Source organism: Antechinus flavipes, chromosome 2 (assembly GCF_016432865.1).
Source record: "Antechinus flavipes isolate AdamAnt ecotype Samford, QLD, Australia chromosome 2, AdamAnt_v2, whole genome shotgun sequence".
NCBI classification, from domain to species: Eukaryota; Metazoa; Chordata; class Mammalia; order Dasyuromorphia; family Dasyuridae; genus Antechinus; species Antechinus flavipes.
Window position 1 is genome coordinate 51,275,358 of NC_067399.1, and position 19,289 is coordinate 51,294,646.

General features: G+C 40.9%; 1 protein-coding gene across 1 annotated transcript in view; it reads left to right on the plus strand.

The window, feature by feature from the left end:
- The window catches only part of PIEZO1 (piezo type mechanosensitive ion channel component 1), a 178,545-nt gene that overhangs the window by 144,086 nt on the left and 15,170 nt on the right, over window positions 1-19,289 (plus strand). Inside the window, 9 exon segments of the mRNA XM_051974791.1 lie at window positions 7,452-7,605; window positions 8,050-8,293; window positions 8,436-8,532; window positions 8,983-9,151; window positions 12,241-12,330; window positions 12,606-12,691; window positions 13,271-13,342; window positions 16,705-16,805; window positions 19,059-19,185. Of these exon segments, the coding sequence (XP_051830751.1) occupies window positions 7,452-7,605; window positions 8,050-8,293; window positions 8,436-8,532; window positions 8,983-9,151; window positions 12,241-12,330; window positions 12,606-12,691; window positions 13,271-13,342; window positions 16,705-16,805; window positions 19,059-19,185 (1,140 nt within the window).

A 19,289-nucleotide genomic window follows, 5' to 3' on the forward strand; every position in this document is an offset into this window, starting at 1 on the left:
GGCAGCATCCACATTAAAGGATCGAAGGGCCTGGAATATGATATTCCGAAAGGCTAAGGAACTTGGTATGCAACCAAAAATAACTTACCCAGCGAGATTGAGCATCTTTTTCCAGGGAAGAAGATGGTCATTCAACGAAATAAGCGAATTTCATCTATTTCTGATGAAAAAGCCAGAACTTAACAAAAAATTTGATCTACAAGCACAGAACTCAAGAGAAATCTAAAAAGGTAAAGATTAATCTTGGGAACTATATTTCGGCTGTAAAGATGTATAAAAAATACATGTATACCTTGTTCTAGAAACTAGTTGAGGGAAGGACATTGTACTAGAAAAAAGGGAAAGTGGGGGTACTACATTTCATGAAGAGGCAAAGAAAACCTAGTATATCTGAGAGAAAGAATGGAGAGGAATGAAAATAGTGAGTATTTTACTGCTTTCAGAATTGGCAGTAAGAGAAGAATTTTAGACATATTCAATCTATGGTGAAACTTCTCCCACCTCATTGAAAAGTGAGAAGGGAAAAGTGAAAAAGGAAGGAATAAGCTAAGTGGAAGGGAATACAGGAACTGGGAGGGAAAGGGGTAAGTTGGGGGGGGGGGGAACTCTAAGGGGAGGGAGGGATACTGAAAAAGGGAGGGCTGTGAGAAGCAAGGGGAGCTCACAAGCTTAATACTGGGAAGGGGGGTAAGGGAGGGGGTAAGGGAGTAAGAAGGGAGAAAAGCATAAACCGGGGTCAACAAGATGGCAAGTAATACAGAATTGGTCATTTTAACCATAAATGTGAACGGGGTAAACTCCTCTATAAAGAGGAAGCGGTTAGCAGAATGGATTAAAAGCCAGAATCCTACAATATGTTGTATACAGGAAACACACCTGAAGCGGGGTGATACATGCAGGTTAAAGGTAAAAGGTTGGAGCAAAATCTACTATGCTTCAGGTGAAGCCAAAAAAGCAGGGGTAGCCATCCTGATCTCAGATCAAGCTAAAGCAAAAATTGATCTAATCAAAAGAGATAAGGAAGGGCACTATATCTTGCTAAAGGGTAGAATGAATAATGAAGAAGTATCTATATTAAATATATATGCACCAAGTAGTGTAGCATCTAAATTCCTAAAAGAGAAATTAAGAGAGCTGCAAGAAGAAATAGACAGTAAAACTATAATAGTGGGAGATCTCAACCTTGCACTCTCAGAATTAGATAAATCAAACCACAAAATAAATAAGAAAGAAGTCAAAGAGATAAATAGAATACTAGAAAAATTAGATATGATAGATCTCTGGAGAAAATGTAATGGGAACAGAAAGGAGTACACCTTCTTTTCAGCAGTTCATGGAACTTATACAAAAATTGATCATATATTAGGACATAAAAACCTCAAACTCAAATGCAGTAAGGCAGAAATAGTGAATGCATCCTTTTCAGACCATGATGCATTGAAAATTACATTCAATAAAAAGCCACAGGAAAGTAGACCAAAAAATAATTGGAAACTAAATAATCACATACTAAAGAATGATTGGGTGAAACAGCAAATTATAGACATAATTAATAACTTCATCCAAGAAAATGATAATAATGAGACATCATACCAAAATGTATGGGATGCAGCCAAAGCGGTAATAAGGGGAAATCTCATATCTCTAGAGGCCTATTTGTATAAAATAGAGAAAGAGAAGGTCAATGAATTGGGCTTGCAACTAAAAATGCTAGAAAAGGAACAAATTAAAAACCCCCAATCAAACACTAAACTTGAAATTCAAAAAATAAAAGGAGAGATCAATAAAATTGAAAGTAAAAAAACTATTGAATTGATTAATAAAACTAAGAGTTGGTTCTATGAAAAAACCAACAAAATAGACAAACCCTTAGTAAATCTGATTAAAAAAAGGAAAGAGGAAAATCAAATTGTTAGTCTTAAAAATGAAAAGGGAGAACTCACCACTAACGAAGAGGAAATTAGAGCAATAATTAGGAGTTACTTTGCCCAACTTTACGCCAATAAATTCGACAACTTAAATGAAATAGAAGAATACCTCCAAAAATATAGCTTACCTAAACTAACAGAGGAAGAAGTAAATATCCTAAACACTCCTATCTCAGAAAAAGAAATAGAACAAACTATCAATCAACTCCCTAAGAAAAAAACCCCAGGACCAGATGGATTTACATCTGAATTCTATCAAACATTTAAAGATCAATTAACTCCAATGCTAAATAAACTATTTGAAGAAGTAGGGATTGAAGGAGTCCTACCAAACTCCTTTTATGACACAGATATGGTACTGATACCTAAACCAGGTAGGCTGAAAACAGAGAAAGAAAATTATAGACCAATCTCCCTAATGAATATTGATGCTAAAATCTTAAATAAAATATTAGCAAAAAGATTACAGAAAATCATCCCCAGGATAATACACTATGACCAAGTAGGATTTATACCAGGAATGCAGGGCTGGTTCAATATTAGGAAAACTATTAACATAATTGACTATATCAACAACCAACCAAACAAAAACCATATGATCATTTCAATAGATGCAGAAAAAGCATTTGATAAAATCCAACAGCCATTCCTAATAAAAACACTTGAGAGCATAGGAATAAAAGGACTTTTCCTTAAAATAGTTAGGAGCATATATTTTAAACCTTCAGTAAGCATCATATGCAATGGGGAAAAACTGGAACCTTTCCCGGTAAGATCTGGAGTGAAGCAAGGTTGCCCACTATCACCATTATTATTCAATATTGTATTAGAAACACTGGCCTCTGCAATAAGAGTCGAGAAAGAGATTAAAGGAATTAGAGTAGGCAATGAGGAAACCAAACTATCACTCTTTGCAGATGATATGATGGTATACCTAGAAAACCCCAGAGATTCTACTAAAAAGCTATTAGAAATAATTCATAATTTTAGCAAAGTAGCAGGATACAAAATAAATCCCCATAAATCCTCAGCATTCTTATACACCACCAACAAAATCCAAGAGCAAGAGATACAAAGAGAAATTCCATTCAAAATAACTGTTGATAGCATAAAATATTTGGGAATCTACCTACCAAAGGAAAGTCAGGAATTATATGAGCAAAATTACAAAAAAGTTTTCACACAAATAAAGTCAGACTTAAATAATTGGAAAAATATTAAGTGCTCTTGGATAGGCCGAGCAAATATAATAAAGATGACAATACTCCCTAAACTAATCTATTTATTTAGTGCTATACCAATCAGACTTCCAAGAAAATATTTTAATGATTTAGAAAAAATAACAACAAAATTCATATGGAACAATAAAAAGTCGAGAATCTCAAGGGAATTAATGAAAAAAAAATCAAATGAAGGTGGTCTAGCTGTACCTGATCTAAAATTATATTATAAAGCAGCAGTCACCAAAACCATCTGGTATTGGCTTAGAAATAGATTAGTTGATCAGTGGAAAAGGTTAGGTTCACAAGACAGAATAGTCAACTATAGCAATCTAGTGTTTGACAAACCCAAAGATTCTAACTTCTGGGAAAAGATTTCATTATTTGATAAAAACTGCTGGGATAACTGGAAATTAGTATGGCAGAAATTAGGCAAGGACCCACACTTAACACCACATACCAAGATAAGATCAAAATGGGTCCATGACCTAGGCATAAAGAACGAGATTATAAATAAATTAGAAGAACATAGGATAGTTTATCTCTCAGACTTGTGGAGGAGAAAGAAATTTGTGACCAAAGATGAACTAGAGACCATTACCAATCACAAAATAGAAAATTTTGATTATATCAAATTAAAAAGCCTTTGTACAAACAGAACGAATGCAAACAAGATTAGTAGGGAAGTAACTAACTGGGAAAACATCTTTACAATTAAAGGTTCTGATAAAGGCCTCATTTCCAAAATATATAGAGAACTGACTCAAATTTATAAAAAATCAAGCCATTCTCCAATTGATAAATGGTCAAAGGATATGAACAGACAATTTTCAGATGAAGAAATTGAAACTATTACCACTCACATGAAAGAGTGTTCCAAATCACTATTGATCAGAGAAATGCAAATTAAGACAACTCTGAGATATCACTACACTCCTGTCAGATTGGCTAAGATGACAGGAAAAAACAATGATGAATGTTGGAGGGGATGCGGGAAAACGGGGACATTGATGCATTGTTGGTGGAGTTGTGAACGAATCCAGCCATTCTGGAGAGCGATCTGGAATTATGCCCAAAAAGTTATCAAACTGTGCATACCCTTTGATCCAACAGTGTTTCTATTGGGCTTATACCCCAAAGAGATACTAAAAAAGGGAAGGGGACCTGTATGTGCCAAAATGTTTGTAGCAGCCCTGTTTGTAGTGGCTAGAAACTGGAAAATGAATGGATGCCCATCAATTGGAGAATGGCTGGGTAAATTGTGGTATATGAACGTTATGGAATATTATTGCTCTGTAAGGAATGACCAGCAGGATGAATACAGAGAGGCTTGGAGAGACCTACATGGACTGATGCTAAGTGAGATGAGCAGAACCAGGAGATCATTATACACTTCGACAACGATATTGTATGAGGATGTATTCTGATGGAAGTGGATTTCTCTGACAAAGAGACTTAACTGAGTTTCATTGGAGAAATGATGGACAGAAACAGCTACACCCAAAGAAGGAATACTGGGAAATGAATGTGAACTATTTGCAATTTTGATTTTCTTCCCGAGTTATTTTTACCTTCTGAATCCAATTCTCCCTGTGCAACAAGAGAACTGTTTGGTTCTGCAAATATGTATTGTATCTAGGATATACTGCAACATGTTTAGCATATATAGGACTGCTTGCCATCCTGGGGGGGGGGGGGGAGGAGGGAGGAGGGGAAAAAACGAAACATAAGTGATTGCAAGGGATAATGTCGTGTAGAAATTATCCTGGCATGGATTCTGTCAATGCGAAGTTATTATTAAATAAAATAAAATTTATTATAAAAAAAAAAAAAAAAAAAAAAAAAAAAAAAAAAACATTAATAATAAAACATCTTCATCATATTGAATATTCTTAATGTCTAAACTATTATAAAATAAAAAGCTTTTAAAATACAGAAATTTAGCAAAAGAATTAAAAACAATATGGAAACAGAAAGAAGTATCTATCTTCTCTATCATCTTGGCTGTTGTTGGAGATATCCCAAAGATGAGCCTACAGATTATGGGCTTACATCCCAATACTTTTATTTGCTTACAAAAAAAAAGTAACTTTACCTACTTATATGGAGCTTTTTTATAGAATATTAGCTGTCAAAGGATAACAGCAGAAGAGAGACAGTTTCCAGGATGATCTCTGTTTGAATCGTATTGAAAAAGGCATTATGGAGTAATAGATTGTGCACTAGACTGAGAAGCAGGAAGACTTGGATTCGAATCACAATCAACCTACTAACTAGTTGGATACTTTAGTTTCCTCATCTGTAAAAAGGAATTTGGACTTGATGACTTCTGTGATAGCTTTTGGCTTCCATGAGAGAAAATAAAAATGAAATAATATTAGTGGATGCTATTTTTTGATAGCAGCCTTCAGTTTTCTGCTGTCCCATTGGAATATGAAGGTGGTGTGATGTATATGATGAACTCTGTGTGTCTGTTACCTGGTAAATTCCAATGGACATTTCATCAAGTTAGCCACAGGGGCTAGTCACAGAAGAGCTAAGCATGATTCAGGACCATGAAGAGACCATCCTTGAAGTGATGACATTATTATTATTATTATTATTATGAAAAGTACCTTTTTTCCCCAAGTCCAGTCTTGATTATAACTCATAGGTTGTTTTTTTTTTTTAATTTAGTTTTTCTTTTCTCAATAATCAAAATGTGTGTCTACCCAGCTAAGTTCCGAGGGACTTTTCACCAATTTGGTCAGAAGATAGTCTCAGCTATATATGATTCAGGACCATGGAGAGAGCATCCTTGAAGTGATGACATATCATTGTTATTATAACGAACTGTGTGTGTCTATTACCTAGCTAAATTCCAAGGAACTTTTCACCAAGTTGCTCACAAAGCCTAATCACAGAAGAGCTATGTATGATTCAGGACCATGGAGAGAGCATCCTTGAAGTGATGATCTATTATTGTTATTATAATGAACTGTGTGTGTCTCCTAGCTAAGTTCCTTAGGGACTCCTCACTAAGCTGGTCACAAAGCCTAATCACAGAAGAGCTATGATTTAGGACCATGGAGCGAGCATCCTTGAAATGATTATGTATTGTTATTATAATGATCATGCTATTTCCATTTCTATGCTTTGCTTTCCAGTTTACAAAGTGCTTTCCCTAATAAGAAATAAAATGGGATAGGAAGTGTAAGTCTTCTGGGGAGCTGAGGTTCTAATTCTAGCTTTGACATTCCCTAGCTGTGGGGTCTTGAATAAACTATTCTGACTAAATTTCTTTCCTCATTTGAGAAATCCAGAGAATAATCCCTACCTTGCTGACTTCATCAAGTTAGGTTGGGGTCACATATTCTTTAATTTTCACCATGAAATCACATTTTACATTAGTAATTAAGTATCTTTTCCCCCAAAGTCCACTCTTGATTATAGCTCAGAGGTTTTATTTGTTAAATTTAGTTTTCCTTTTCTCAATAATTAAACATTCATTTTTTTTCTCCCTCCCACCTGCCATTATTGAGAACTCCCACTCCAAACCCTTATAATATGCAGTCAAACAAAAGAGATTTCCACATTGGCTGTGCCCAGTAATGTGCGCCTCTCTCTACACCCTGAATCTATCACTTCTGTGTTGGGTGGCAGGTAGCGCACTTTATTATCAGTTTTCTGAAATCATTGAATTCATCAGAGCTCTTAAAACTTTCAAAATGGACTTCCTAGATTTGTGACAATCAGAGGAAATCATGGATGTGAAGCCTTCGTGGAAAATGAAATTGTCATCCAAATCCCAAGGATTGTTATTCCCAACCTTGTGGGTCTCCAAATTTCTCTGACTTTTGTAGAAAATAGTGCATTGATTTATATATAAATCTTAATTGCCTTCTGCAGTTATTAAAATTATGAATTAACAAGTCATGTTTTCTATCTTGAGCTGACAGAGAATGTTTCATTCCTGATACACACACACACACACACACACACACACACACACACACACACACACACAGAGTCATGTGTCCACATAAATTAAGAGTCCTGTGGATCAGAAGCAGAGTCGGGGAGTATTCTGTTACCTTTCTCACTGTGTGGAAGTCATGCTCCTGTCCCCACGTGCATCTCGGAGGCCCAGAGAGGATTAACTGGCTTCTCCTCCTTTGGACCCTAGCACAAGAATGGCAAGAGATTGAGCTGAGCCAGAGCAGCCTGATTTGTGGAAGGTCAGGGCCAGGTGACAGCCTCCTGGAAACCTCTCCTCGTATCCCTGAGCTGGTGCCCATTGCTTTCTTCCCCATCTGCCCCACAGGTGACTTCCTTCTGCTGCTGACTGCCTCCCAGCAGTGGCTGGTGTTCGTGGCTGAGCGGACTGAGGAGTGGCAACACACAGCTGGACACAACACGGACTACCTAGAGCCACTGCGTGGGGAGCCAAACCCCGTGCCCAACTTTATCAACTGCAGGTGAGCCGGGAGAGTCAGCATGCCCGCCTGTGGGCAGAAGGGCATCTGAGGAGGGGCGAGATCTATGAACACTTGGTCAACATATACTCTCTCTAAACCTCAGTCTGCTCATCTGTAAAATGGGGCACATGATACCTCTTGGCTGATTGAGAGATAATGAGTTCCCCATCACTAGAGATCTTCAAGTAGAGTTTGAATGATTGATTAATTTCAGTTCAATAATTTCAGAGATCCCTTTAGCTTTGGGATGCTATTTTTTTTTAACAGTTCTCCTTCCCCAATATTAATCTTACTTTGGGAATGAAACTGCCCCAATGCGATGGCATGCTGGGCAAGTTACAGAACCTGGTGTGTGGGGATAGACTGTCAGCCTCTGGGGTACCAGAGCTAGGGGCTGACCTCTGCAAAGCTGGTCCTCCCCCCGAATCCTGTTCCATTCCCTAGGTCCTACCTGGACATGCTGAAAGTTGCCGTGTTCCGCTACCTCTTCTGGCTGGTGCTGGTGGTGGTATTCATCACGGGCGCCACGCGCATCAGCATCTTTGGCCTGGGCTACCTGCTGGCCTGTTTCTACCTGCTGCTCTTTGGGACCAGCCTGCTGCAGAAGAGCACCAAGGCCCAGCTAGTGCTGTGGGACTGCCTCATTCTGTACAACGTCACCGTCATCATCTCCAAGAACATGCTTTCGGTGAGCCTCTCATGGGCGGCAGGGGGAGGGGGCGGCCGGCTGCTGCTGCCCACCCAGACTGGCCACTGCCGAGGTCTCCTTCTGCCCCAGAGACCCTCGGCCATCAATAGCCCTGAGTTCCCCTTTCCACTCTCTCTTGCAGCTCCTTTCCTGCGTCTTTGTACAGCAAATGCAGAATAATTTCTGTTGGGTCATCCAGGTCTTCAGCCTGGTGTGCACAGTCAAAGGCTACTATGACCGTAAGTAAAGAGAAAGGAGAATGATGGGGGTAGGGAATGACGCTGCTAACTCATGTTTATAAAGAGCTCGAAAGTTGGCAAAGCACTTTCAAATGTTCTCTGATTTGGAAAGAGGGGAAGAAGAGGGAAACAGAATCCTGGTGTTTGGAGGCTGGGGAGAAGCCATGAGTCTCACCCTTCTCATGTGGTGGGGTCCAGGGGGATGTGGAAGGGTCCAGGCTTTTAGAGGCAGAGATGGAAAAGATCCAGTTGGTAACCCAGCGGCCTTTTACTGAGCTCTCAAACAGCCTTGTGGCTACTAGATTTGTGGGGGACCAGGTGAAAGGGGGAGAGGTATAAGTGGATGAAATGGGAGGCTCCTGGTGTGACACACATGCATATGGATTGAGAGTTGAGGAATTTATTTTGGTGAGGCTGGATAATCTGAGTACTGGGACCCTGTCTCTTTAGCCAAAGACATGAGCAAGGACCAAGACTGTATGTTACCCGTGGAGGAGGCTGGGATCATCTGGGACAGCATTTGCTTCTTCTTCCTCCTTCTACAACGTCGGATCTTCCTTAGTTACTATTTCCTGCATGTCATGGCTGACCTTCAGGCCACAGCACTACAGGCTTCCAGGTGCGCAGAAGGGGAAGCGAGGGACTGGGATATCCCAAGACATTGTGACATTTGACTCTGTACGAGATTCAGTTTGTAAGGCTGGCATTGCAGAGGCCATTGCTCCTTTTGTTACTTTTTGATATAGTTAGGGAAATTTGAGTAAGATGCCCAATGGCTAATGGTACCTTGAGTATTGATTTGTTTTTCAAATAACCATTGACTCAACCAAGGAGTCAATTAATCATCAGTCAATAAGGATTTATTAAGAACCTTTATCTCATAATTTGCAATTTCACACAATTATACTTTTTTCTATACAAAACTGAACTTTTGCTAAACAACTGAGTGAAAGATATGAATCCATTACATTTAAACATGAGATACAATTCTTTTTCTTAATAGTATTTCATTTTTCCAATGAGATATAAAGTTAGTTTGTAAGATTTTTAATTCCCAAATTTTTCTCTCTTCTTCCTTTGCCTCCCCCTTCCCCAAGCAAGCAAATATAGATTATACAATGACATATAATGCTAATCAAGAGTTAAAGAAATACAAACAATTTAAGAACTGTTCTCAAAATTTGCTTAATTCGAAACAGTGTCATGTAATGGAAAGAACACAATAGAAATCAGGAGATATTTACAGCTCAGCTATTTATTACTTGTGCAGATTACTTCCTGCTCTTTAAAATGAGCATACAGATGAGGTGATCTCTAAAGTTTCATCCAGCTCTAAAGATTCACCCAATCTGTGACCTAACTTTTCTTCCAAGCTTGAGTAAAATACAACTTACTTCCTGTGGACCTTTCTTTGTGACCCTAACACTTCACCAGATATTAAAGCCTTGTAATGTCTTTTCTGGCCCTGTCCCAGTCCACCGTTCAGGACTCTCACAGTCTAACTATCCCATCCCCATCCCTCCTTGGCTCTTGGCTAGAGACAAAACACCCTTTTATTTGGTCCTAAGAAAGCCAAGATCAATTTTCAAAGCACTCATGATTGTTGCCTCTTTTCTCATCCATACCCAGAAGAAAGAGAATGATCTCCAAGTGTAACTTCCTTGGGACTCCCCAACAAGTTGGCATTTTCTTTGGCAGACCTGCATCTCTTCTTTAGCCTGCTACCTTTTTAAACTAATTGAATAACTACATCATTCTCTTGAGCTGAAAGGGACCTCTGACCTCACCTACTCTGATCCCTCATTTTATAGATAAAGAAACTGAAGCCCAGAGAGATTGACTAGTTTATCCTTTCACACAGTCGCTCCATTATTACTAATTTATTCATTTTTATCTATTAATTTTAAACTTAAATACAAAATAGGAAAAGAAAAAAACTGCTGTGTGCATAGCAGAACCTGAGAGAATTCAAAGTATAAAACAATAAATTGTTATTTTAAGAAAACCTATGTGACAAATACTACACATTATGCTCCAAGCTGTCCATTTTTTCTTTGCTTCCTTGTAAGTTTTCTTTTATTCTCTTTTTGCCCCTTCTTCTCCCATATCTGCACTTAATTATACATATATATCTACATATATATTTGCATACAAAAACACATACATAGATGTCTATAATCATACACATATATGCATATATATCCTTCTGCATCTAGGTAAGACCTTGTCTGTCCAATACTGATTTACATTAAATGCTTAGATTAATTTTTATTTACCACCAAACCTACACTTAAAATTATTATATTATATACAAAGTATTATATAATATATAACTATATATTGGATGTGATTTTTTGAATATTGAATATAACATTTTATAAAATATTTAGTTAACACAAGATATAAGAACACTGGAGATTCTCTAGGTACTTGAATAGAGATATCTTCACAGAGACCAAGAGGATTAAGCAGGGACAGATTAAGAGCAAATAAGTTCTTTTCTCTCCCTATTGAGAGTTCAGGACTCAGAGTCCCCAGAGATTTCAGATCATGATCCCTCTCCCCTTGCCCCATAATGGTCTGTGTTTGAAACTGCTGCAGATTTAGGGCATCTTCTTGATTGCACTTACCCTGAAAGTGGATAAGACAGTGCTTACCTCTAGATAATCAGTTGGGAGGCAACTCTGGAAGATAATTCTCTATGAACTGTGTCTCTAGCTTTCACCTAGAATCTGGGATTTCTGATCTGAGGGCCAGGGGATTAATGGTAAGCTGATTTGATTTGGCTTACTTCCTCTGTGCTTATCATGATATTAGGCTCTGTAGGGTTAAGAGACATGGAAGACTTGATCCCTAACTTCAGGGGGAGAGGAAGGAAAGAAGGAAGGAAAGAAGGAAGGAAGGAAGGAAGGAAGGAAGGAAGGAAGGAAGGAAGGAAGGAAGGAAGGAAGGAAGGAAGGAAGGAAGGAAGGAAGGAAAGAAAAAAAGGAGGGAGGGAGGGAGGAAGGAAGAAAGGAAGGAAGGAAGGAGGGAGGGAGGAAGGAAGGAAGGAAGGAAGAAGGAGGGAAGGAGGAAGGAAGGAGGGAGGGAGGAAAGGAAGGAAGGAAGGAGACTTAAAAAAAATTTATTAAGCACCTATCATCAGCCAGACACTTTGCCGAGTTCTCAGGATACAAATACATCTCTGCTCTCAAAGAACTTCTGTTCTAGTAAGGGAAGACAGCATATAAGAGGACACTAGAAGAAGGGGAGAAAGGTTAGCCTTTAAGAGACATGAGGAAGTGATGGTAGTTCAATCTTGGAGGCTTAGTTGCTGGCAAAAGACTCATCTATCAGAGCTGAAAGGAGCCAGAGTAGCATCCAAGACAAAATAATGCTAGTAATTAGATACTCTCTAAAGGCAGTGGGGCTTTGGAGAAGGGGAGGATCAACCTGGGCTGGAAGGTTTCCAGAAGAAGTAGGATTAGCCTTGATCCATTGTGAAGGTTTGGAGAAGCAGAAAGGAGGAGTGAAATGCATTCCAAGTCAAGGAACAGCTTGAGCAAAGCTTGAAGATGGGAATGGCAATGGTTTCTGGGAGGTTTAGGGCTTGCCAGTTGACTGGGAATAGTCTCATCATGCCATGGGGGAGGTCCTTCCGCTGCAGAACTGGGATAGGTGGGGAAGGGTCTCTGACATCTCTGAGCCCTTCTCTTTTTCTTTCTGCAGGGGCTTCGCTTTGTATAAAGCCTCCATCCTTAAGAGCATCGATTTCCATCGGCAGGCAGAGAAGAAGTCCTTGGCGCAGCTGAAAAGACAGTAAGTATCCTCTCCATCCCCCAGGACCAGAACAGCTGGGGGATCTTTGAGGTAGAAGCTGGCAGATGGCTCAAGAGCTTCAGCTTGGGAGCAACTGTCCCTGCAAGGGGAGCAAAGCGGATTTGACGAGATGGAGAGTGTCTACACAGCCCTGCTGAAACGGGTTAGGAGAGTTGACCCTTTAGGAGGCTGAATGACTACTTGAGCTGAAAGAAGTGGCCTGAGCTAAGCCAGAGGAATGGCTTTGAGGGCCCTTGGACCTTTTCTTCTGCTAGGATGGAAAGGATCCGCGCCAAACAGGAGAAGCATCGCCCGGGGCGGACATCCAGTGAATGCCCTGAGGACCCAGATCAAGATCCAGGTGAAAGCCAGTCCTGGGAGGTGGGGAGGGCTTGGGGAACTTCAAGCTCATCCTGAGGGTGGGGACTAGATTGAACCACTGCACTTCCCAACCTATCCTCCCTCCACCTCCATCCACGGCATCCACATCTGCCATGGCAGCCATTCTACCACAGATGTGCCCAAGGACCTATTTGGGACCACTAGCAGAAGGGGAAGCTCACTGCCTGGGCTGACAAGGCACTGAGAATTCTGGAGAGTTCCTTTGGGCACTGCCCACTTGGCCAAATGTCCTGTTCTTCTGTTTGACCCTGTGTGTCTTTGTCTATGTTGTACGGCCCTGTGACGAGACAGAAACAATCTCAGAAGTACACACACACACACACAATGTCCCTCCAGCACCAGATGCCCACTTACATATAATTTGAATGAAGGAAGGTACTCCTGACTCATCTTGCCCCTCATCTGTCCCCCGACCCCTCACCCAAGTCACTAGCCCCGATACAGGGTCTTCTGGACTCGCCATTTCTCCAAGGTCCCACGCTACCCTCAGCCCAGGGCAACACATTTCATACTCTCATTCATCATGCCCATTCTGCAGAGCCAACTGGCCCGAGCAACTCTTCCCAATCCAGAAGGCGATGGTGGCGGCCCTGGTTGGACCATGCCACAGGTACAGCTTCCTCCTCCCTAGCTGGGGCCTCAGCAGGTGTGCTGGCCAGCCCTAGCCCTGCAATACTAACTGGAGACCCTGACTCAGCATGACCTTCCCTGCCTGGGTGGCAGGGCTCCCAATAACTTAATTTCCTTTCCCTTCCTCCTCCCCTTTTCTGTCCTCTCTCCTTTTCTTTCTTCCCCCTTTCTCTCTTCACTTTCACCTTCTCTGGGACCTGTCCTCCTCATAGGAGAAGATTAGACTTAGGGGGAAAAAAAAGACCAAGAACCAATGATGGCCATGATGGGCTATTGACATGGATATTAAACAATTGGATGAGGAGATGTTGGATTTACAATTTACCTAGATGTGAGTTGAGCTTGTGATTAAATGTTCTATGATATTTTCATAGAAAAAGAGGCAAGATATGGATTAAACAATAATCCAATTAGATGAATTTGTAATCAGAAGAAAATGGCAAACCATTCCAATATCTTTTCCAAGAAAACCCCAACTGAGGTCACAAAGAGTTGGACAGAACTGAAATAGCTGAACATTTTAATTGGATATAACTTAGATGCCTGGACTCAAGATTAACTGTTGGTCAGGTGTTTTGCATTATTGTGAAGAATGTCCAAAAGAGAGCAGCCAAAATGATGAAAGGTTTTGAGTTCCCATCCTGTATGGGTTGAAAAAACTGGGCATGTTTAGCCTAAAGAAGACTCCTGAAGAGTTTATGATCCTGCCCTGTGTTTGTTTTGTTTTTCTCAATTGCATTTTATTTTTCTACTTACATGAATTACATTCATTTTGTGAGATTTCGAGTTGCAAAATTTTTATCCCCCTCCCTAAGACAGCAAGCAATCTGAAATAGATTATACATTATATATTAGTCATTATATATTAGTCATGTTGTGAAAGAAAAATCAGAGTGAAAGGAAGAAACCATGAGAAAGAAAAAAAAAAAGGTGATAATAGTATGTTTCGATCTACATTCAGAATCCATAGTTCTCTCTCTGGATGACATTTTCTATCCCAAGGCTATTGGAATTGTCTTGGATCACGACATTGCTAAGAAGAGCTAAGTCTCATAATTGATCATCACATAATCTTGTTGTTACTATGTATAATGTTCTGCTCGCTTCATTCATCATCTGTTCGTGTCTTTCCAGGCTTTTTCAAAATCAGCCTGCTCATCATTTCTTATAGAAAAATAATTCTCCATTATATTCATATATTGTAACTTATTCAGCCATTTCCCAACTGATAGCATCTCCTTGATTTCCAATTCCTTCCCCAAAAAGAGTTGCTACAAACATTTTTGCATAGGTGGGTCTTTTCCCCTCTTTTATGATTTGAGATACAGATCCACTAGTGACACTTCTAGGTCAAAGAGTATACACAGTTTTGTAGCCCTGTGGGCATAGTTCTAAATCGTTCCCCAGAATAGCTGTATCAGTTCATAACTCCACCAACAAAGCATCAGTGTCTCAGTTTTCCCACATCCCCTCCAACATTTATGAGTATCATTTTAGCCAGTCTAATACATGTGAGTTTGTTCTCCTGTGTTTTAAGGATTATCAGGGATTAGCCCAGTACCCTTTGGTTGCAGGGGACAGAACTGGGAGTATTGCCAACTGCCACACTGCAAAGATGCCAATTTAGGCTCAATGTCAGAAAAAACTTCCTAAATATTAAAGCTGCCCTAAGATAGAATGGACAACTTGAGTAGAGGATGTGTCTCCCAGTAGAGGCTGGACAGTTACTTGCCAAACACATTAAAATAGGAATTTCTTTTGGGACTGGATTAGAGTATCTGATTGCTGAGGTCCTTTCCAACTTTCAAATAATGTGAAAAGATTTTCAATGTCCCTTCTGGTCTGCACTGTATGCACTCTCTTTAAAAAAAAAAAAAAATATATATATATATATATATATATGCATATATATATGTATGTATGTATTTATGTATGTATATATATTATATATATATATTTTTGTTTGTTTGTTTGTTTGTTTTCACCTAAATTTCTCCTCTGCCTTTCCCTTCTTTCCATAAGTACCTGTGTATATTCCTCAAGAATTTTTTTCCAAAACCAAAAAAGAAAAAGCCTTAAAAAAGGAATTATTTCAAAGTCTTTTTCACTCTTTCCAATATTCACCTTGCCTCTCTCCTCTTTCCCTTCCTCCTTTTCTCTCCACTGGTCTCTGTTTGTTCACATGGGGCCAGATCTTCCCAGTATTCCTGTCTTCCCTTGGTTCCCCCTTCGTCCATGTCCTTGTCCCAGTCTTTGGTCCTGTCCCCGTGCCCATCCCTGTCTGGCGTGGTTTGCTGCTGATACCCATGGTGCTGTGGCTGCTGCTGCTTCCCGCCCTGCCTCCCACTGCAATGCTTGGCTGTGCATGATGGATGGGCTTGCTCCTCACCATGCCTCCTCCTCTGATCCAGTGGTTAACTGGAGAAGCCAGAGGGCAGGGAACCGGGGGGAGATCCAACAGTGCAGTTGAGATGGCAGTCTCATATTGCCTCTTATTAAAAACACCCAATGGAATTGGATGCCTTGAAAATTAAGGCGGGAAGAGCAGAAACCCTTCTCAAATTCTATCTCAGGGGACATCCTGATAATCCACTCCCTTCCTCAGCTTCCTCCTTAGGACAAAGAGAACTGAACTCTATCCTTTAGAAATGGCCTGGAAGACTAGGGTTTATAGCCTACTAGCCCTTCCTCATTTTCAGCCCTCAGAGAGAGTTCAGTGGGGGACTTTATTTGCTCCTCTTATCTTTCCTCAGGTAGACAGGACCACTTCTGGGTCAAAACCATTTGAGAATTAATACTGTTACCTGATAATAATAGAAATAGTAGTTATTATTATAAAATTTTAAAATATTGTTATTATAATAATAATAAAATATCAAATTTTTGTTTAAAAATAAAATATTATAAAATAAATATATATAAATAAAATAGTAGTAGAAAATTACTAATCATTCCCAAGTTATATAGGTTTCTTAAGATTTACAAATTGCTATATATATAATCCCATTTGATCCTCACAATGCCCTTCAAGATGACTACAATGGGTGTCATTATCCCCATTTTATTGAGGGAGGAGGCCGAAGTTTAGGGAAATGATTTGTCCAGACTCATATATCTAGAAAGCTGTCAGAAAGGGCGTCATTGTAGCCAAGTGATCAGAGCTGCCCACAGCTCCCTTCCCTTTGTGGGATGGATTCACTCTTTAAAAGCTGACCCATTTCAGCTCTTCCTCCCCACCTCTGGCCCCACTCTGAGCTAGGAGACAGGCAGTGCCAGGAGCAGGGTAGAGGGTCCGAGATCCTAGGATCCAGAACCGACTCCCTTGTCCCCCCTTCCCCACAGTGATCCACTCTGGGGATTACTACCTGTTTGAGTCTGACAGTGAGGAAGAGGAAGAGGCTCTGCCCGAGGACCCCAGACCTTCATCACAGAGTGCCTTCCAGGTCAGTTGGGGAGAAGAACACAGAAGGGTGGGGGCAGCGGGGGTGTGTTACTCCAGAACTCTGATACCATCTCCAGCATCTCGGATAACGCTGAGGGAATTTCTTCTGCTTGCCTGGGCTGGTTCTCTCTTGAATGAGCCAGTCCCCGTTACACATATTGGTACAAAGATTTTGTCTTTGGTTATCTTTTGTTTGGCTGGGGAGAGGAAAAATTAAAGTTTGTGAATTGAAAATTAAATTAAAAAAAAAAACCCTGGATTTCTGCACTAGACCCCCGTGTCAATACCTGTCCAACAAGCAGGTATGGAGCACCTACGTTATTTAATGGCCTCTGCTGAGCTCATGGGAGAGATGGAGGAGTATAAGAGACATGGACCCTTCCCTCACAATCAATCAATAAACATTTATCAAGCAACTGTTAAGTGCAGGCTCTGTGCTAAGTGCTGGGGATGAAAGACAGCCCCTCTCCTTAAGAAGCTTAAAATCTAATGAGGGAAAACACATAGAAGGAAGCTAAAAAGTAGGGGGAGCTAGGTGGCTCAGTGGATAGAGCACCAACCCTTAAGTCAGGAGGACCCGAGTTCAAATCTGGCCTCAGACACTTAACACTTCCTGGCTGTGTGACCCTGGGCAAGTCATTTAGCCCCAGTTGCCTTAACCAAAATAAATAAATAAAAAATAAAAGAATTTCCAAATGAATGAGTGCAGCTCATCTCCTATAAAACGAAGGAGTTGGAGTCTATGACTAATTCTAAATCTCTGCCGTGACAAGAAGTTCCAAATAAATCACAGACGCCTACAATGGTAGAACCAGAATTGTCCCGCTGTCTCTTATTGGGTGGTACAGATGGGCACTAAAATAATAGAGGAGATTGAGGGTGAGGGCTGACGTGGCAAGGATAGAAAAGCCCCAGCACTCTATGTAGACAAAAACAGAGCAGCCTTCAAGGTCCCTTTCTTGTATCCAGGCCAGATGAGCCTTGGAAAAACACAGTCCTCCTGACTCTGAGCATCTTTCTGCCTCCTTCATCCTGAATCACTAGCACCAATCCCTGGTCCTCGTCTGACCTTTAGATCACGAGAACTAGGGATGTATCTTAGCGAGATATCATATGGGATCTCACAACATTGTGATTTTTTTTTATCAATAAATATTTATATACTTTTGTATACTGCACCTATATACCAAGGATCATGTGAAAATGTCTTGAGCAAAAAGGAGTCGCAAGTGGGAAAAGTTTAAGAGATCATAGCTGGATTTGGGCTGACATAGAATCTAGCATTCTCATTTGTGGAGGAAGAAATGAGAGCTCCGAAAAAGGGAATGGCTTAGGCAAGCTCGCAGAGTTGGGATCCTCCACCAAGATTTTTTCTGTGATCCCATATTGCCTTTCAGACAAATCTTTCCAGGTTTCTCTGAAACTTTTCATCATTTTTTATAATGTAATAGTATTACATAATAATGATACCATAACTTGTTCAATCATTCCTCAACTGATGGGCTTCCCTTCAGCCCCCACGAAAAAAGAGATATCATTATTCCGTATTTATGAGCCCTTTTCCTCTTTCTTCCATCCCTTGGGATATAAAGACTTAGCAATGGTGCTGCTCTTATGCACAACAAGCACCACGTTGCTTTCCAGAATGACGGAACCACTGTGTTCACGCGCCTGTTTTCCCACAACCTCTCCGGCACCTGTCACTCTCCCTTTTGGTTTTCTTCGCCAATCTGATGGAAATGAGGCACAATTGTACTAATAATTAGAGAAAGCAAGTTATAGCAACTTTAACTTGAGCGCTTTTAAAAAATGACTTGGATTATTGTTCTTTCTAAGACTGCCCATTCATAGCCTTCCGCCGTTTATCAGTTGCATCCCCTGTTCCTTGAGTGCCCATGTGACGTTAGAAGACCTTCCAAAAGAAGCCTTCCTTATCCCCTCTTGATCCTGAATTCTCTCATACATAGTTTGTGCATCTGCACTTGTCTCCCCGCTAAAGTGGAAGCTCCTTGAGAGCAGACCGTCTCTTGCCCCCTTTTGCCCCCAGCGGTTGCAGTTAACCCCAGGCAGGGACCTCGTAAAGCTTGCTGACTGACTGACTGAGCCTGGCTCACACCCGCCTTGGGCTCACTTACGAATCCCTGACACGAGGGGCTCAGGCTGGGATCGGCTCTAGCTCCACCTCGGGGCCTTCACGAGCGAGCTCCATCCAGGAGGGGCTCCCAGTCGCTCACACTTTCTCCCTCGGGCACAGCTGGCGTATCAGGCCTGGGTGACCAATCCGCAAACTGTCCTGAGGAGACGGCAGCAGGAGCAGCAGCAGCAGCAGCAGCAGCAGCAGCAAGAGGCTGGGGAAGGGCCCTCGAGTGGGCCGCTGGCAGGTAAGGGGGCCGTGGGGAGGGCGAGGGGAGGGCGGTGCCGGCCGTCTCTGTCCTGGAGGAGGCCGGAGGGGGTCAGGCACCGGTCCGGTGGAAGGGCTCCTCCC